The 21529-nt window shown below is 38.7% G+C and overlaps 1 protein-coding gene across 2 annotated transcripts in view; it reads right to left on the reverse strand.

The window, feature by feature from the left end:
* Positions 1 to 4963: 4963 nt before the first annotated feature.
* The window catches only part of TIMP2 (TIMP metallopeptidase inhibitor 2), a 321405-nt gene continuing 304839 nt past the window's right edge, over positions 4964 to 21529 (reverse strand). For both annotated transcript variants that reach the window (XM_069076064.1, XM_069076063.1), the window contains 2 exons: positions 10248 to 10372; positions 4964 to 7845 (listed from right to left, as the gene is read on the reverse strand). In XM_069076064.1, coding sequence (XP_068932165.1) covers positions 7648 to 7845; positions 10248 to 10372 — 323 coding nt within the window. In that variant the 3' untranslated portion in view covers positions 4964 to 7647. The remainder of the gene's footprint in view (positions 7846 to 10247; positions 10373 to 21529) is intronic.

A 21529-nucleotide genomic window follows, 5' to 3' on the forward strand; every position in this document is an offset into this window, starting at 1 on the left:
AGCCAATCTCCCAATCAATCAATCGTGATAGTGAGTCTGTAGAGGGTTACAGAGGGGCAGAATTTAGTTTGATGTCAGGAAAACTTTTGGTTAAATGTCAGCAACTATATATACACACTATGTATATATGTATATGTGTGTGCTTATATATATACAAAAGTGGAATTGACTGCCATAGGGCAGTTTGTCTTTGTCTTTCCTAATTGTCTTAAAGGAAAGGGTGAATAAAGAGAATAGGCTTCTGGTACGAGTTGGACAAGATGTCTCTAGGGTCTCTTTTTTAACTATGAAATTATTTGACTATGTAAGGGCCACCATGTCCCACTCTCCCTCTTCTTAAATGTCAGTCCCCAAAGCCTAGGCATCTTTTCAACTTAAGACAAAGGGAAAAAATTGGGTTTTTAGCAGTATTTCACTTACTTCAGAGATTAGGACTTTAGCATGCCAGAAATACACAATATATATCTGGGCTCAAATCCTTCCTTACTAGCTCTCTGATCCTGGACAAGTTATTTATATCTATTTGGGCCTCCGTTTCCTCATCTGTAAGTGGTAACAACAGTGCTAGTATTAATTGGCACCTACTTCACAGTTTGTTAGATAAATCAGATAATGTATGTAAGGTGTTTAGTAAAAACTTTAAAATGGTATACAAAATCTAAGAGATCAATTTTTTTACAAGACTTGTGATTTCATCAATATTAAAAGTTCTTTGAGGAACATGTATTTATAGTCTCAGAGACTAATGATTACTAGTTATTATTGTTATGTAGAGAGGCAAATTGCATACATCATTTTTTACATTTAGATGCAGCCTGTGAGCTCTGGCAAGCTGCCAGCACAACCTGCTTATTTTGGCCAAGTTAGTGTCACTGAATCTTGCTGAAATGCTTGCTGTAGCAACATCTCAGCTTCAACCAGGAAGGAAATTGGCAGAAAAATCATTGACTTGACCTTCTTCCACTGTAGTTTAATTTCATAGATGCTGGGCTGCTGACTATGTCATATGGTCCATTCCAAATAAAGCATTTTAGTCATTAGAAGAATGTGCTTCTTCTAGAGTCAGTTGGTATCAGGCTGACAGGCTGTAATGATGCTTAGTAGATCGACTCACATAGCACCCCTCCATACAAGGTCAGTGTTTCACACGGTGTGAAAACCTTGTAAGGAAAACTACAGCAGCAGTTTTGGGAAGAATTCACAGATGTTTTAGAAGGAAGGAATGACAGAGCATATTTCAATTCCAATTCCTGATCATTCAGATTCTGGGCAAGGCTTAAAGGAGATAGGAGGGCAACACTGCCTCTTCCAGGATAGTGATGAACAATTAAGTCTTGGTTAAGAGTAAAAAAAATAATGTTTCCAAAGTGCACTTACAAAAATATAGCCTCTTACTTCACCATTATTTCATGTATTATTAATGTCAGATCCAGAAAGAGCTTTAGAGAACAACACTGCCCTCTTCCAACATGCATTCACACTTCAGTTTTTTACAAATCAAGGAATCAAGTGCTGAACTTGAAGTCAGGAAGATTCAAATCCAGCCTTTCATACTCCTTAGCTGTGTAACTTAGGGCAAGTCAGTTAACTTGTGTCTTATTTTCATCATATGTAAAATGGTCACAATGATATCTGTGTACCCATTTCATAAAGCTGTTGTAAGGTTTGAATTTGATAAATACTTTGAGGTACTCATACATCATATATACTCTACAAAGTACTTAAAAGTACCATAAAAATATCATTTTTAATTATTAAATAACTTTCCAAAGACCAAACAATTACTTAGTACATGAGTCCATACTAGAGCCCAGGTATCCCCCCTTCAGTGCCTTCCACAGCACCATACTGTTTCTTGAAGAGTGAAATGAGGACTCACTCTAAATCATTCAATCACTGTTTTCAGAGGATCCTTTAGAGTTGGAAGGGACCTCAACTCCCTTCATTTTACAGACTGGGGCCAAGAAGTATAAAGTCACTGGCTCAAGTTCACATGGCTCCTCTATCTTCAAGCTCCCTGTTATCAATCCTCTCTTTTCCTTACAATTTGCTTTTTATCCCAAAAGGTGAGTATGAGGAAGACCACCTTATCACAAAGGGTATCTCTTAAATCTATTTAATGAATCAGGAACAGTTATGTATATATTTCATAGAAGAACTGTCATAAAGAAGAGACTAGTTAATCATTGGGATGGGCTTACCATGTGACCTAAATTGTGTGGCAAAAGCCCACGTTCCATGATGAAGTTTATGATTTGGTATTGGTGATATTTTCTGACATAATGAAAGAACTGTCTAAATTGTAAAATGAAGGATTATCTTTTAGATTAATGGGGAGGATTTTGTTTTTTTTTACAATGGCTATTGGAGAATGTTGTTACTGGTTAGAAAAGAGATTTTGTAGTTCTCTTTGGGAAGAAAGTAGGAGGGGCAGGGGCAACTTTAAAAACAGGACAGTTTCTTAACCACCCAATTCAGTCAATGTATGATACTAAGTTGGTTAAGGTGAAGAGTAGCAGGTATATCTATATGACATCCTCCCTGAATTAAATATCATAGTGTTACAGTCTAGGGGTGCTGGGCACCCTGAAATGTAAGGGTACAGGATGCGGATCTGCCTCAAAAGAATTCGACTCAAGCCTTCCAAGCTGCCCAGACTCCTAGTCAGTATGAATTTGATAGGGACAAGACTGATATTTTTATAGGGAAGAAGATTGTGGGAAGATTTGGATGCGATCTAGGAGTGGTAAGTAGCCTGGAGGTGATTAAGAGGTAACAGAGAATGGAGGTTTGGACTGGATGGGGGTCACAATGAAAGTACAGTTGAAAGCATTATACTTGGAGGAGCCTGATGCCAAGGATCTGAGTTCAGAGGCTGGGTTCCTGAAGTTTATGGGAAAGTCCAGGGGACAGGGAGAGGGGTGGTGTCCAGAGGAAGGAAAAATGCTGAGGACCTGTGGTAGTATAAGGGAAGGAAGCCACAAAAGAGCAAGAATGCTCCTGGGAAAATACTAAAGACTATATTCTGTCTCTGTTTACTGAGAATAGCAGTGATGAAACTTTACTATACTATGTTTCCATCCCTTACCTTGCTCTGACTGAACCTATAACCCATTCTTCAATTCTTGAAAAATATTTTCTTTCTGTATTTTCCATATGTTCTCAAAAAAGAAATGGTTTCTCTAAGATATTATTCTGTCTTTGTTATGTGTGTGTGTGTTCCTGAGGGGATTAGAAAAGTAGCTGAGAGAGACTGATCATCTAAGGACACAAAGAGGGAGATGTCCTGATGCTGGGAGCTTCAGTTGAATGAAAGAGATAGTATTGATAATCAATATTTTAGCTTCCCCAAAGCAGAGAAGAGATCAAATTAATCTGATTTCATACCTAGGCACAAATAAGCCTACTAGTGTTCTGGTGGGGGAAAGTTTGGTAAATAACCTCACCTCCCCATCTAACTTAGGTTTTCCTGGTATAAGAATCTTTAGCCTCTCCTGGCTAGTGGTCTACCTTAAGGATCCATCTTCCTGAAGCAGCACTCTCCTTTGGTGGGAAACTGCCTGTAATGGGAATGCAAATTTGGAAGATCTTCCCTGCCCCTAGGCTAAAGTGCACCAGAAGCCTGGGGTGGGAGGCTTGTTTTTCAGTAGATACTTTTTGATTGGCCAGTGAGTCAATAAAGTTGTTACATTCTCTGAGCCAGGAGAAGGCTATATAAGCCCTGATGTGTAGCTTTGTTTTGGGGGCTCACTTTGAGAAGTGTTCTGTGATTTGATCTGTATTCTGGGAAGCCGTTGTCCAGGGCCACCCCCCCCCTTTGAAAAAAAACCCAGATGTGGAAACCCAGATGTTGACTGGGTATGGATGTAATGGTTGGACAGTTTGGAAATCTGTCTACTTGATCTGTTTCTGTCTTGATAATTCTGCCTGTATGCTTTGAAGTTCGGGGTGCTGACCTTTTTCCCCTGAACAAGGTAAACGATATATGTCTGACTGATTAAAGTAAGCTTGTTAACCCATTTTGAGTTGCTTTCCTTTAACAAAGCAGATCCAAGAACCTGTGGTAGCAGCAAACCCTGAGGACTCAGGGGTGCTTGCTGCTATACTGCCCCCCTCTCTTGGGGGAGTTGCCCCTTTTCCCTGAAGGGTCTATCTCTCTAAAGGAGCTGCTGTCTCCATTAAGGGAGCTACACCTCCCCTTAAGCTAGGGTCTCCCTTAAGGGGCAGAAGAGTCTGTTTGGTGTGTTGTGTTACCCACAATAAATTCCTTAATTCCTTTACTTGATTCAGAGACAGCCTGAGTGAACACTTTGTAGACTACCCTGTACCCCAACATTTTGAGGTGCCTCTGAACTTTACAGCATACCCTTGTTTACCAGTGGTCTAAAGTAAGAATAAAATACACATGCCTTAATGCTTGGCATGTGATTATGGCATCTGATTTGGTTATTCATGAGCTCTTTTCACTTTATCTTTATGGCCTTGTCTATATTCAAAGAATAAAGTTTGCTAATTAAAATAACACCAGATAAGTGAGGCATTATTGTGGTCTGGTCTACCATATACAAATATTGTTTTTAGTATAGATCATTGTGATTACTAATGACTTGTTTCTTGTTTAGTAAAACCTTGTTAACTCTACTATACATGTTCCTAGTTAGTGGTACACAACACCAAGTATATTTAATGCAAGTTTTCCTTAGTGAAATGGCTCCTTTGATACAGAAAATTTTTCTTATATTTAGAGCTATCCAAAAGGGAAATGGGTTACTTTGGAAAGGAGTGTATTGCTCTTCACTTGAGATATTTGAGCAAAGGCTGGATGACCATTTGTCAGGTATATTTTAGAGCATTCTTTTTGGGATGTGGGTTGGACATAAAATCTATTCTAACTGAGATTCTGTGATTGTGTTAGAGATCAACTGGCTGTGTGATAGATACCTTGAATACAGTGGAGACAAAATTTTATTTGATAATACTGTTTATTGTCCAATGACTGAATGTTCACTTAAGAATGATACAAAGCGTCAGAGACATGCACAGACTGCTTGTCATTTTTCAACAACTTTCATGTGTTCCCAGCACAAGAAGGTTTCAGACTTCATATTCCAGCAAAAACATATTGCCCAAAAAGATCCAAACAAAACAAAACAAAACCCCCCAAAGCTTTAAATTATGGCAGCCATTTAGATATTTCTTAATACTTATAAGCAAAGATTTGAAAATAACTATAATGTAAACTTTCTTTAAAAATATTTTGAGTTGCTTGCAGAAAGAAGAGCATGGAGGAAGGGTAGAAAGAACAGTGCTTAGATTGTGTAACATATAAATTAAAGCAATGCCAAATGAAGATCCTTCATAAACAATATATACACACATATAGGTATGTATGTATGTATGTATGTGTATGTATGTATATATGTGGTAAAGCTACTGGAAGGGCTCCTTATCTCACCTGCAACTGGAGGTTTTTTTTTTCTTTCCTATTAAGAAAGGAAAGAAGACTAACTAGCAAGGAATAAAAATATATATATATATATATATATATTTATTTATATATAGCCTGTCCCCCCAAGACAACTTTCTCAAAGACCTGTTGACTTTGCAGGCATTTGAACAAGAAGGTATAAAAAGAGGGGAAAGGAAAGAAGCAAAGGCAATTAAACAGCTAAAGAAAAGGTCCAGAGGAATCTATCTTCATAGGCTAACTTGACACTCTTTCCACTCTGTGTCAAATGCTTCCATTATAGAAACCTTTTAAAAGAAAGTGCAATTCTAACACCTAACAACGGGGTTGGAGGTGGTTAGGAGGTGGAAACACAGCACAGTAATGATATAACTGATGCCCAAAACAACCAGAAACATTAGAAGGGGAAAAAAAAGGAAAGGGGAAATCAGAGAAGGAAGTAAATGTCACATGTCACATATGATTTAACCACAAAGTAAGGAAATGAGGAATGTTATATTGGCTTGACTAGAGTGAAATCACTTCCATTGGTCCAATATAACATCTTCTACTGACGTAGAGTATGAAAATGTCCCCAAAGTGTGTCTGCAGGGGATTATTTCTAGATGTTCTCTTAATAATTTGCCCTAGAAAGGTAAATTATCAAGGCCTGTGCTGATGGGATCCCAGGCAAAAGAGGCTCCATGCCACTCAGGGGTCACTAATTGTTTTGGGGTCCCTGCAGAATAGGCTCAAATGATGACAGTTTGGTGAAGCAGTTTTACAGAAGAAAGACCACTCATAGGCTGCCAGATTTTAGTTTAATTACAATTTGTGTGTGTGTGTGTGTGTGTGTGTGTATACATGTCCTTCTGGAAGCAGGTTACTTTTACAACAAAGGCAAAAAGAAGATGACTAACTTCCTTTTGCCGTCAGTAAAGATATTTGCCTATCTTAATTTTAATTACTAGGGACAATGAACCATCTTTAGGAAACAGCAAGTCATATTCTACCCTGGCGGTCATCTGATTTTCTGTACTATGCTGTGTTTCTGACATGGAAAATATAAGCAGATAGTGGTATACCTGGTGTTTGGATCGATGAATTAAACCTTGAGATGAGATGCCTCTAAAGCAGACCATGATGTCCTAGAGGAACCCAGGCAGAAACAAGAGCTTCATTTAGCCTTCTTACTTACAAAACCCCTTTCCTCCCTATATAAGAATCCATAGTTCTATGATGCTAGCCAAATATAGCATTTGCAGAAACCCGAGAGCAAAATGGCAACTGTCAATCTCTTTGGGAGTTTACAGGAACTTTAATAGTAATGCTAGATATCCATGTCATCTGCACAACTGCAGATGCTTTTTTGAAAGGCATGCCATGGAACTCTCAGGATGCAAAGCTGAGAATATAGACCAGAGCATTCTTCATTACAATTCCCTCCTAAGTCTTTGATGTTCAGAGTGGAATCTAACAGATTCTCACTGTGGGAGACAGACAAAAGCTTAAAACTGTGTTCATCTGGAAATGTTGTTGCCTCTGCATATTTCCAGGGTCCCTGGGGGTCCTTTCTGTCGAGTGATAACTTTTAGGTGCCTTCAAAACCAAGAAATCTGGGTGCTGGTTGTACAAATGGCATTTCATGGACACTCACTGAGACATGAGATTCTGAGAACCTATAAAAGGCACAGACACAGGGAAATGGGGGTGGGGAGGAAGAACAGGAAGGGCTTTTGGGAAAGGTAGGGACTGACATAGGGAGAACAGAGGGGAAAGAAACTTTATGAAATGAGGGACATGCTACTCAAGACGAGAGATACCTGGTAGGCCTGCTACACAGAATCTTGCAATGAACCTCATTGGTTTCTGCTAAATGCAACATTCCAAAATAGGGGTGCTGGTGGGGTAGAGATTTCCAGGGAATTTCCTGGTGGTAACCATTCTGAGGAATGAGGACTGAAAAATACAGCACTTAGCCTGAGTCTAGATAGGATGGGAACTCTGTGCCCGCCTTCTCCCTTTCCCTAGAGATGTAGTATTATGTTTGAAAAAAAAAAAAGGAAAATAAAAATCACACCTAATTTTGACACAATTGGATGATTATATTTTCATGCTGTTTCTTGGAAGTAATGTCAGAGTTGGACCTGTCTAAACTCTTGGAGGCTTTTCTATTGGCTGTTAGGGTTCTGCCAGTCCAATTATGGGTCCTCAATATCAAGAAACTCCTGCTTGGGTGGTGCTGCCCCACGGTACCATGCACAAGAACCATCACTCCTCTTGATACAGGCAAAATACTTTGCCTGATGCCCATAAATGATCTTCTCTGTGACCCAGTCCATCCACAGGCACTCATCTGGTGAAGATACATAACATGGGATCATGGGACATCGAGAAATCTAGGGAGAAAATAAAAACAGGATCACAAGATAGATTTAGGGGCAATGTCCAAATTAAGTGAAGAAGATTCTAGGATTTAAAGCTGTAAAAGACTATGTAGCCAAGATCTTTCATTCTATAGATAAAGAAAGAGTAGCCCAGAGAAATTTAAGTGATGTCTAAGGCCACACAGGTCCCAGAATTGGGATTTTGAACTTTTCTACTAGAACTAGATTCACTTGCTCTTCTTATCACACTGTTTTTAGATAGGCTACCTCTTTTGAATCCATTTTGAAATGCAAAAGGAGGCAGTCTGGTCTGTTTGAGAAAACCTGAAGCCAAGTGTCCTCTATGTCAGTGATTTGCAGTATGACAAATACCTTGGCTTTCTGAGCTTCATTCCCCTACTAGTGTGCTTGCAGCACATAAATATGGCCTGTCTCCCTTTCCAAATCCTCTGTTCCAGACTGGTCATATTGGAAGCATGAAAAAGGGGGAAAATGTATTAAGTTTTATGGAAAATAGCATTATATAAATGTAAAAGATTGTTATTATGATCCAGTGTTGAACCTAGGTGCTTGAAATTAGATGATGATCATCCTATTTATAGAGCAACTTGGGGCTATGCAAGGTAGTGAATACTTTACCATGTCAAAAACCCAATAGATCACGGAAGACTGGATTTTAATTTATACTAGGTGATAGATAACATTCTAAACTGTCATTAAAAGTTAAAGGCTTAAATTTGGGACATCAGCATTCTGCCTTTTTGAATTTCAAAAGGCTAAGGTGGGGGGGTACACTAGGAAATGGGAAAAGAACTTATGATCTTCAGAGCAGCAACAACAACAAAACGGCTTGGAAGCCACAGCTCATAAATTTAGTCCTAGCCCCTCTGTGTTCAACTTACTGTCTTGCCTGCAGTAGTTACCATCACTTTTTGTGACTCATTTTTGCCCCTACTGGCATAGTGGCAGTATAAGAAAAGAAACCAAAGGTCCAAGGCTGGGGGAGGCTCTAAGATCTAAAGGATTCCTTCCAGGGACCCTCTCTATACCTGCTAAACAATTGGGCAACTAATACATTTACTGGAGGGTACTACAAAAGTCCAATCTGGTATTCTCAAGTAGAAAAAACTTTGGATTTAGAGACCAAAGACTGAGTTTGGATGTCAGTTTTTTGTTTGTTTGTTTGTGAAAACATCTCTGGACTGATTTTGAGGAAGGCATGACAGTATTTCAAACAGGTAGAGACCCTAGATCTATACATGCCTACAGGTGGAAGTGACTTGAATGTTGGCAAGGGTCTAATTCATGTGGTTCTGTTAGAAAAGATACATGTGCTTATCTTTTTTAACCAAAGTGCAAAAACATCTACAAGATTCCCATCTTCCTACTGAATTCCCTTCCAGGTCTCTTCTTTATCAGCTGCAGACCATATGGCCAGATCTGTCTATATTACCTATCCAAAGATACCCATTTCCCTTAAAAGATGACCTGGCAAAGCTGAGCCTTGGAATCCTGTAGCCATATTATATTCCTTATAGCCATCATTTGCCGCTACCCCACCATTTCTACCCCATGACCACTCCTTACAAAAAACCTGGCCTTAGGAGCAAATTTGCTGAATTTAGATGAGTGATACCATATAGCATAGGTATGCACAGCACATCTCAAAAGGGTATATATACACCCAGGGCATTTTATTTAAAAAGGTGAACATTTATTGAGTAATCATAAAGTAAATTATTTTTATTCATCAAACTGAAAAACAAAAACTTAAACCTAATTTTAAGAAAATTAACAACTAAACTTTAATTAAAATATACAAATGTTGAAATTTACTGTTTTTTAAAATACATTTTTATTTCTGGAACCTGGTTCTCCCTATCTTATCCAGGTAAGAAATATAATGGCCACTCATGAGTCAGATCCCACCTGATTGGCACAGAAACTTTAACTTACTTTGTTTATCTAACCTGGGCTGAATTAGCCCCCTTACCTTGTGTGTTAGCCAGGTTTCTCCCCTCCTCCAACTTCCCAGGGGCCTCACCCTATTAATGCCCAACTTTAGTGCAGACACCTAACTGGCTTGGCCCACTGAAGTTCAGAACTCCTAAGATAGTGATCCACCAGCCTCAGTCTCCCTGGTAGCAGGGACTACAGGTGTGTACTGCTGTGACCAGCAAATGACTCCTTTTAATCAAACCCTTTCCCTTATCCAAAAATACAGAACAACTTCTTCAGGTTTATCTTCTTGGCTAAAAATGCATCTACCTGGATCCTGCCCCCTTAGCCCCAACACTGCCATCAGGGTGGTGATGGAACTTAGGGACTAGTTATCAGAAGTACAACCTTTAAAACTTAAAATCTTTCTTGCCCATACCCATCAGATCCCTAGGGTCACAGAATTATCTGCTTACCTTACATTCACAACCCATCTGGTATCGCTGATTTAGACTCTTCTTCTGTGTGGTACTCAGGGTATCCCAGGGCTCGATGAAGTCACAGAGAGTAACATGCATTTTGCCATTTCCTTCTGATTTTCCTGAAGAGACCCAAGAAAACAGTGAACTTGTCTTTTCCTCCCACTCCCCATCATTCATTGACTTTTTGACTCACTTAAGAGTGAAAGTTTAGTTTCACTGTTGGGTTTCCTAGGGTGAGCAACATACTCTTGAGTGCAAACTTTAACTGAATCCGAAAGATATTTAAGCACCTCTACTCAGTGTAAGGCTCTAAAGTAAGCACCAATCAGTATTGGTCTATCTGAACTGAAATGTAGAGGTAAATTAAAATGATCCCTACCCTCATGGAACTTACAATAAATATAGGAGGAAAGGCAAGTGATTTACACAAATAGCCATATATCAAATTAGAAAAGAAAAGCAATAATTTCTTATTAAGCATCTACTATCAGACAAGACAAGACATGAGGTATGCAGCAGGAGTTTAGAGGAGGGAGAGATCATGAAGACATTTAAGTTAATAATAGATTACTGGGTAGAAAAATCTACTGTGATATCCCTAACTAGACATAGGTTGAGTCCTAACAATTTCTCACACTTTTCAGTGGCTTTCTGACTCAGCTCCCTTCTTTCTTTCTCTGCTAAAGACATCAAACCTGTGACATCCAATGTCTTGGACAAGCAGGAGAAAAAAGCAACTGTATTCAGTGAATGACAGAATCTGACTTCAGGCAGGGTGGTCATTTTAGAAACTACTGTATTCACCCTTGTTAAAATGTACCCTGTCAAAATGTCCAAGTGCTAAGCAGCCAGAGTTTCTGACAGGCAGACTGACTAGAAAAGCTTTTCTAGGAATGGAAGGAGAGTAGCTTTTAAGGTGGCATTTTCCCTTCAAATTGTTATCTAAGCATAGCTTACTTGACAAGATTTTAACAGACCAAACTTCAGTAATCTTAGGAGCAAATTTCATCTAGTGAAATCATGAACTGAAATATAGCATAGCAAAACAATAGAGTAGCTGGTGAAAAGTATGCTGACATCACAAATAAATGAACTGTGGCCAGTTACCGTGGGAGAGAAACCTTGGGTGCCTGAATTAAATAAAACCCTTTATGAGTGAAAATCATTGTTTCAAGCAGTTCTCTCTTGGCATTTGGACTTCTTATATTTTGGTTTTTATTTTAATTGCTTGACTTTCCAGGAACATTTTTATTTCATCTGGTTCCCCATAGGGGTGTTGGACCCTAAGTGAAAGAGTTATTATCACTGTGTTTTTCTTTTCATGTCTGAATATTTGCTGAAGTGTGATGAGAGAGAGAAAAAATAGAAAACACATACACACACAGCGTAGCGGATTTGGATTTAGGAAGACGTGAGTTCAAATTCTACCTCTAACATCCTTACTAGCAACATGACCCTGGACAAATCACTTAACCTCTCTAAGCTTCAGTTTCTTCCTTCATAAAATGGGGTTAGTAATAGCACCTGGCAGAGTTATTGAGTATCAAATTAGATTATACAGTGCTTTGCAAATTTCAAAGTGCTATATACATAATAGCTATTATATATTAAATGATATAAGATGTCTTGTGCCCTCTACCTGGCTCAGTTATGTCTTAAAAAGAGGATTAAAAAAACTGAAAGAAACAGAAGTGATGAATGATACCTAACCTACACCCTTATCTTTGTTTTTACAATCCCTTTCTTTATACTGACCTTCAAATTTCTGCTCTTCCCCATATATAAAGATGTCATTCATCAAGAATTTGTGCTTTCATTGGTTTGAGAACTCTGAAACCCTTCTGTGACTTAGAATCTTAGACAATTCCTTGATAGGGATGATAAGTGACTTGCTCACAGTCCTGTTAGTAAATGTTAGGGGCAAGATTTGAACCTCAGATTTCTGGACTCCAAGCTTAGCATCCTACCCAGTAAGTGTACTGACTCAAGGGAAAAAGACATCAGACCTAATATTTCTCTAAATTCAGCCAATTCTTGATTATGTAAGAGCTGATTTTCCAATCAATGCTTCTCCCAAATTCCTATAGCGCTTTTTTTTCTAACTAGGTAAAAGAGACCATTCTTTGCTTCATTTCTTACCTAGCTTTAATCACTAAATATTTGGGCATTGCCTCAGTCAAATTGAGACCTGAGAAAGACCTTAGCTTTAAAAGACCAAGGTCTCCCACTGTATCTGGGGCAATCTCCAGTCATCCTGATTGCTGAACCCAGATGGCTCTGGATGAGAGAGTGAGGCTGGTGACTTTGCCCTCCCTCACTTAATCCAATTCATTTGCAAGTCATGGCATCACCTTCCTGATGTCATGGTCCTCTTTGAGAATGAAAGACATAGAACAACCTCATTCTCACCTTCCCTCATGATGTACCCCCTGCTACAGAGGCTCTGGGGCAATGGCTGGTAAGTAAGGGCCTTGCCAACCCTTTTTCATTTTCAGTGGGACAAGAATGAGTGGCTCAGAATAAGCAAGTCTGGATGAGTTACAATCTACATTCCACATCTTTCACATTATCTTTTCCTCTAACTCAACTCATCCTCTCCCCCTCCTCTAAACTTCCCTGAAAATATTTGGCACCACCTTTCTTACAGTCATCTGGGTTCACAAGTTCAGTACCATCTTTGACGCCTCATTCTAGTTCACTCTGCATATCCAATTGGTTGACAAATCTTGTCATTAACATTACATCCCTCACATCTGTCCCCTTCTCTCTATTCACAAAGCTACCACTCTAGTTCAGGCCCCCACACAATGGCTTCCTAATAAGGTTTCCTGTATCATTTCCCCTCCCCAAACCATTTTCCACACAGTTGCCAAAGCAATTTTCCTAAAACACAAGTTTGTCCATGTCACTGCCCACCCCCCTATTAAAATTTCAGTGGCTTCCTATCAACCCTAGGATCAAATATTATTTACTCTTTATTTTGTCCTTTTAATTTTTTAAAGTTTTATAATGTATATAATTATCAGCAGAGTAAAATGTGTATAATTTTTAGGTATTCATATGTGAATTATCTATCTGTCTACCTCTACACAGGGATTGAGATATATACATATTAGGGGTATGTGCTGAAAATTTTTTTACTGATATGGTTGTGTGACCAAAAACATCCGGGTAAAATGGCAATGAGGCAGCAAGGTACTGAAAAGAGGAAGGGAATGGAAGGAATTTCCTTTAGCTGTTCATGATCTCAGTAAAGTAGGAAGCTAACACAGCACATGTTGAAAGTATGGGAGACAGGAATGGAATTGGAGACTTGAAGAGAGAAGAGATTTGGAATTAGGTCTACGGGAGAATTCTTTTTCCTTCAACTTTCCTTTTGGATACTTCACTGACAGGTAGTAGTTTCTTCAGAAATAGAAAGAGACACAGGAGCAATGAAGTACAGAATCTATGAAGTAGAAGGAACCTTAAAGACCACATGGTCCAACCTCTTCTACAACATTTCCAGAAAAGAAGATGAATTATTTCGATTTTGGTCAATAAGCAATAATTTAAAAAAAAGTAGAAACAAGGGCAGCTGGGTGGTGCAGTGAATAGAGCACTGGCCCTGGAGTCAGGAGGACCTGAAGTTCAAATTTGGCCTCAAAAACTTAACACTTACTAGCCATGTGACCTTGGGCAAGTCACTTAACCCCAATTGTACTGCCTTCCCCCCTCCAAAAAGCAAAAAAAAAGGAGAAACAACACTGATTGGCAGGCCAAAAAGAATTTAGAAACCATCCTTGAAATTGCAGCAGTTATCAGAGCTTAACATTTCTCTGGTATGAATGAAAGCTGGCGATAGCAGATATGAGATCCTATTGTGACATCTTACTGGGTACCTACACTAAAGAGAAAAGAGAGTATTCTGAGGTTTTCTGGTTCATCATCCAAACCATGTGCCTTGTCTGTGGGTGTCTGTTATAGCTCTGTCCTAAGCCTTCTTCTGTTCTTTTTCTACACTCCAGTTCCAGCCCCAGTCTCTTCTATGAGCTTCAATCACTCATCACCAGTTGCCTATTGGACATTGAAAGTGGATGCCCAGGAGATTTCTTAAACTCAACATGTCAAAAACAGAGCTCATTATCTTTAACCCATCACAGCCCTCACCAAACTTCCCCACTTCTGCCACAGGCACTACCATTCTTTCTATCTTATGCAAGTTCATTTTCTCAGCATTATTGACTCCTCACTCTCCCTTCACCCTTACCCCACCTATTCAATTGCCAAATCTTGGTGTTTGTGCCTTCACAAAATCTCTAGGATCTGATCCCTTTCCTCCACCTTAGTTCAGGCCCCCCATTATCTCTCATCACCTAAATTATGGCAATGGCCTCCTTTCCTCAAGTGTCTCCCCATTTCCATTCCATCTTACTGCTATAGAAGTGATTTTCCTTAAGGGTAGATCTGACTATGTCACTTCTCTACATACTCGATCCCAGCGGTTCCTTAGCACTTCCAAGATTTCCCATCTTTTCTGCCTGCTTGTACATTAGTCCCATTTCTTTACTCTCCAATCCTGCCAAACTGGCCTTCTCTATTTTCTTCCTACACAACACCCTTACCTCCAGTTTATAGCAGCTGTCCCTCATGCCTGGAATGTACTTCCCTTACTACCTCTACCTCAGAGAATCTCTCTGTTCCTTCAAGATTTAGGTCAAGTACCGTCATCTACATGAAGATTCTATATGATCTTTCCCTACCTCTGCAATCGCTAGTATCTTTTCTCCCAAAGTACCTTATATTATTTGTATTTATTCCGTATATACTTTTAAATGTATTTAATGTGGGGGCGGCTAGGTGGCACAGTGAATAGAGCACCAGTCCTGAGGTCAGGAGGATCTGAGTTCAAATTTGACCTCAGACACTTAACACTTACTAGCCGTGTGACCTTGGGCAAGTCACTTAACCCTAATTGCCCTACCTTCCTGCCTCCATAAAGCAAAAAAAGATAAAGTATTTAATACCCTAGTTAGAAGATTTGTTTCCTTGTAAGGTTTGATTCATCTACTGTATTTGTATCCTAAATATTTAGCACATCAAACTACTTAATAAATGCTTCTTGGCTGACTGACAGCAGAAAATTTTTTTTCTACTTATTTTTCAATTTGTAAATTAATGGGAAGAATCAGGAGTGAAACACAGAAGTGATAATACTTTAAAGAGACACTGAATCTGATTGTCTCGTGCAGTGCCAAAACCAAATATGTGAAGCTGAGTCACTCAAACCAAGAGGAGATGCCCTCTACAGAGTAATGCAGTCATTCACTAAAGTACAGCTAGTTCTGGCTAAGTGGTTTTGTTGTTTCCTATGATTTCTGGTTAATCCTTGGCTAAGGGGGTGTCCCAATGCCACAAGCACTTGGGAGACTGTCTCCCAAAACTTACTTAGGAAGTAAACAACAGATTCTATTTAGAGTCATCTGACTGAACCTGGGAAAGAAGGTTAAATAAGTCACTGTGTGAGAAGCGGGGCTGAATTTCCAACAGAATAAGTTAGTCTTGTCTTTTCTATGATGTTTTCTTACTCTGCCACAAGTGATAAAATGCTCCCTGATTGGTAGACATGCCGATGATGCCTCAGGTTCCTTGTTTAATTGGCAGTCAACAATATAGCAGAACTATGACATAATCTATATCAGGAATTGTTCATCTTTTTTTGGCAGTCTGGTGAAGCCTATGGACCCTTTCTCAGAATGATGCTTTTAAATAAAAAAAAATAAAAGACATAGGACTAACAATGAAACCAATTATATTGAAATGTCATTTCAGTTATGTCTGATTCTCCATAACCCCATTTGGGGTTTTCTTGGCAAAGATACTGGAGTGGTTTGCCATTTCTTTCTTCATTTCATTTTACAGATGAAGAACTGAGGTAAGCAGGGTTAAATGACTTGCCCAGGGTGTCACATAGCTAGTAAGTGTATATGAGGCTGTATTTGAACTCAGGATGATGAGTGTTCCTGACTTCAGGACAGGCACTCTAGTCACTCTGTGCTACCTAGCTGCCCTAGGTTGAAATAACGATGCTTTTTTTTTTATCATCCAAGTTCATGGATCCTCTGAAATCTATCCACAGACCTCTCTCAGTTTAAAGCCCCTAGTACAGGTAAGACACTGGAAGATGATGACAGAGTACTGCCTTCTCCCACAGGTATTTCTCTTCGATCATAAAAAAATCACAGAATGTTGGAGCTGAAAGGAACCTTACAGATTATTAAATCCAACTCATTTTAGAAATACAATCCATAAGTGCTTATTTATTAAAAGCCTGCTGGGTGAAAGTCACTGTGGTAGAATACAGTATGGGAAAACAGGAAAAAACAAAATACAGGACCTGTCCTCAAGGAGATCACATTCTACTTTGGGGAAACAATGTGTAAGCAGAGAAGTATATACAATGATAATTTGAGGATGAAGGTGAGAGCACTAATAAATAAGGGTATTAGGAAAGGCTAACCATAGGATGTGACATGAACTAAAGGTTTCCTTCCTTTAAGACCCAACTCAAGCAACACCTTCCATATGAAGGCTTTTCTGATCCTTAAAACTGCTAGTCCCCTCCCTCTCAGTTTACCTTGTATATGACTCCTTTCTATTTATTCTCTTTATATTTGTGTCATATAGAGAGGCATATGGTCTAGTAGAGAGATAGCAGGCCTTGTAGTATGGAAGACCTAGAAAGTCTGACTCTCTTACATAATAGCTATGTGACCATGGACAGGTCACTTAAACTTTCAATGTTTTAGGCAATCCTCTAAGAAGATAAGTTGCAGGAAAGGTGCTGATCTGCTTGGTAAAAGTAGTTTTCTCTATGCCAATAAAATCATAGGTCCAGTCCCAAATTTATTTTGTTTATACTTGTCTATGTATTTATTATCTCTCCAGATAGAATATAAGCTTCTTGTGAGTAGGGATCATTTTACTCATTGATCATTTACATCATTACATCATATCCATGGGGCAGCTAGGTGGCGCAGTGAATAGAGCAAGGGCCCTGGAATCAGGAGGACCTGAGTTCAAATGCAGCCTCAGACACTTAACACAAAAACTAGCCATGTGATCTTGGGCAAGTCACTTAACCCCAATTGCCCTCCAAAAAAAAAGCAAAAACAAAATACATCATATCCAAGGCTTCTCACACAATATCTGGAACATAGCAAGAGCTTAATAATAATGTATGTGATAAGTCTGGAAAAGTAGATTGCAGCCAGACTTTGAAGGGCTTTAAATGTCAAGCTGAGGAGTTTTATTTTATTCTAGTGGCATTAGAACTCTGAATTGGGGGAGTGACTTGGTCAGAAATATGTTTTAGGGAGATTTTGTTGCCAGAAAGATGGCTTGGAGAAGGGAAGAGACTGGAAGCTAGGAGTCCAATTAGGAGACTGTTGCAATGGTTGTTATTCTTCATTCTCAAAGAGGAACAAAATGACATCACTATGTTGGGGTCAAGGTACAGTGTGTCCATTTGTGGCTGATCAGACTAATATGAGCTCAGAAGGCTGGAACACAAAAACACATAGATGGAACACAAAGAGTTCATATGAACATTTGGAGCAAAGATATCTAAATTTGCACATCTCATGTTTCTTTTGAGTTACGGCAATTCTGATTCACTCCTAGAGCACAGTGCCTTCTTTGATGCAGGCATGCCATGCTAATGGATAGTTCAGCAAGAGATGATGAGGGGGTGAACTAGGGTAGTGACTGAAGAAAACAAGACCCAAAGAGGTAAAACCAAGTGGTTTAGAATCACATAGCAAGTAAAGAGTAGAGGTGAGACACAAATTCAGATTTTCTGACACCAAGTTCAAGCTCCTTAGAGCCACAGGGAATCTCAGAGTTACATTCAGGTAAAAGCTTGTGAGGAAAACAGGATGCCTTGTGAACTTTGGGGTTGATCAATTTGAATTAGTCTTTCAACTGAGTGACAGGACAAAAAGTATAGCAATATCTTTTGAGTTATTTTTCTCTCTGACATTTGAACATGGGTGTTAAAGTAGCAGATATCTTTTCTGGGCAGTGATTAAATAGGAAATGTGGATGGAATGCTAAAAGCCTTCCAGAAATGAAGAGGCATCCTGATTTTGAGGGGCGGAAGCATGATCTCAGTCCATGGCTCCCAGGAAACTGAATCCCAATCAATATGAGGGTGTTCTGGTGTAAGAAAATGCCATTTGGGGGTAGACCAGAATAGCAACAGCATGACTGGGCATGGACTTCATTTATATATAAGAGGACTTTTCATCCTCTTGTCCATGTCTTCTCATAGAGTACTCAGTGTGCTGGGGACCTTCCTCAATCATGATCAGCTAGTATTTATTAAGCATTCCTTGGTGCCAGGAACTGTGCTAGGTGCTAGGTGATGCAGACAAAGAATTAAACATTCCCAATTTAAAATGGGCTTACATTCTAATGAGAGGTACAAGTCATATGAAAATATATACAGTATCCTTCACCCCATATTCTTTGTTTATCTAGTGGTTTGCAGTATATGAATAACTGTAGGCATTTCCCTAAGAATTGTTTGGGAAACAATTTGTGACTTTTACTGAGCATTAATCTGTCCCAGCCCTAGTTAGTTGTATGTTTTTGTTGTCATTTCCAGGTCTTCCTCTACTTCTCAAATCATACCTCCAACTCATGTTTTGCTTCTGCCCTCTGAGGTGGCCAATAACACTTTTTCCATGAGAGAAGTATATTGGAAATTTGTGCTTTCTTTTGGTATAACTATGGGTACAAAAGGTAACTTTGGAAATAAATACTATTATTCATCAGTTACACTTCTAAAATACACTAAGATTCTTTCTGTGTTAGGTCATGTGTTCTAAACAGGGGATTATATGTATAGACAAAATAATTACTCAGCAGACTTTGGGACAAAATGGAGATCTCAGCACCATGTTACTCACTTTTCTTAGATGATCTTATTGTTGATTGATTTGTTACATATAACATAACCAAACTTGTGACTTGAAGGGCAAATGAGATGTGCTGGAGTAGAATCCAGTTTTCTTAATGTCTGTCTCTTCAATGTTCTTTGCATGACTTGTAACTTTAATTCTTTGGAGATTGTGATATTCCATGCTTTACATTTAAAGAGCATTACTAGAAGAATATTGGTGGTAAAAATACAGGCCTTTGTTCAAAAGAGAAGTTTGGGTCTTTTTTTGGAGAATATTAGCCAGAGAATAATGACAGCCAGCATTTTGGTAGCTCAGAGTTGATTAATAATTTTACATATAAAGGGGATCCCCAAAGTCTTAGTGCATTTTAAGCTTTTAGCTTTTGGGATCCCCTGTATTATATCATTTGGTCCTGATTATGGCGTAGATACTTCAAGTATTCTCATTCCTATGTCACAGATGAGGAAATGGAAGCTCACAGAGAGAGGTTAAATACTTTTGCCCATAGTCACATAAACTAACAGTTATAAAGGGTGACATTAGAACCCAGACTTCTCCAGACCCCAAATCTTTCCAGACCCCAAATGCAGGCTCCTTCCACACTATCCTACATTGTCCCTCTTAGGAATTTCAGGTACTATTTTGATTATACTGTGTTAGGATCATTTATATGAACAATATATATATATATATATATATATATATATGTATATCTCACAATTCTTGATATTTCAGAATATACTCATTTCTCCTGTGAATAAACCATAGAATACACACACATACACACACACACACTGTCTGGATTATATGGCTGCAAGATGGGATAAAGAAGCATGTGCAATAAAACTAGTAACGGTTTGCTTCTATAGAGTTAGGGGCAAAAGGGGCAAGAGGTCAATAGGAGAGCAAATCTCTGAATCATCCAAGTAGGCTCAAGGACCAAGGTTATGTAGAAAGTTCAGTGCCTAGAGAGTTAGGAGATTAGGAAAGTTTAGAAACTTTAGAATAAAATAAAGAAGAAAGTTACTAGTCTGAAGGCAAAGGTCCTCAGAAACAGTTCTAAGAAAGAACATGACCCGTAGTTTAGGACACTACACTTTACAGAGCTTAATGACCTTAATTTGAGGCCAGTTCTTATTAGTACATGCTGCCCTTAGCAACCCTACCAGCTTAGGCCAAGGCTGGGATTTCTTCCTATCATTCACAGCCTTTTTAACATAAGAATAAGATTCATCTCACTTGTACCAGAATATAGGCTCTGACCCTCTGGGAGATAAACAAATTCAAACATAGTACCATTTGATAAAGAAAAAACATTTACCAAATACTGTAGGGAATGAGTTTCTGGGAGAACAATAATACCATTTTACATTATCTTATCATTCAAAAGGATGGAGATTTGAGAGATCTGGATTTGGGAATCATGGTAGGTGATCATAGACTGTGGTGGAAGGGACCTCAGAGGCATCTAGTCCAATCCTCTTATTTTATAGATAAGGAAAATGAGGCTGGGGGGGGAGGACTAAGTGTCCTGTTCAAGGTTATACAGAGGCAGCTTGTCTCTGATTTCAGATCTCTTTGCACTGTTCCAGGTAGATAAGAAATAGATTTCTCAGGAAGAAAGGACAGACAATGAAGAGAACAGGATTAAATGAGAATAATGTATGTGTAATACTTCAAAAACTGTGAAGGGTACTATATAAGATATAGTTATAATCATTTTTAAAAGAGGATCTGAGGAAAAAGAGGTGCTTCTTCCATTTCCAAATCCTCAATGACTATAACTTATGCCATATGCAGTTTTTTCCTAATTAGTCTCATTTTCTGAGCTGTCAACACCAGCAGTTTGTGCTTAAGAATTTTTTAAAAAAATCATCTTCACAGACTTTAAAAGCCTAAAAGCTTGCCCATATTTAATGTGTTTCTCTTATGTTAACTTACTTCTTAATTTGGTTCTGTTTTCAGATGTAGACTAATTTCTTTCACATGCCTTTGTTAAGCTCAAAACAATGAGTGTAGGGGTAGGAGAATCCAGCTGGACATCTAGTCCTAGAAATGAATTCTGAGAACTCCTACCTTGGCTATATAGCAAGGAGACTATTTAGGCACAGATTATGTTGAGAGTATCTTCAGGGATGAAATAGTTTAATCCTAAAAAATTAGTAGGTCAAAGAATAAATAGAAACAATAGATAATTTCATCAAAGAAAATGAGGAGACAACATGCGAATCCTTTTAGGATACTATTAAGAAATCCTCTCACACACCTGCGCCAACAAAACCCTTGAAGTTCTTACCCACTGTATAATGATATAAAGAAATACAATGAGGG

The sequence above is a fragment of the Petaurus breviceps genome, unplaced genomic scaffold, assembly GCF_028583685.1.
Source record: "Petaurus breviceps papuanus isolate PSGF00001 unplaced genomic scaffold, PetGlider_PUasm1.0 90925, whole genome shotgun sequence".
Lineage (NCBI taxonomy): Eukaryota > Metazoa > Chordata > Mammalia > Diprotodontia > Petauridae > Petaurus > Petaurus breviceps.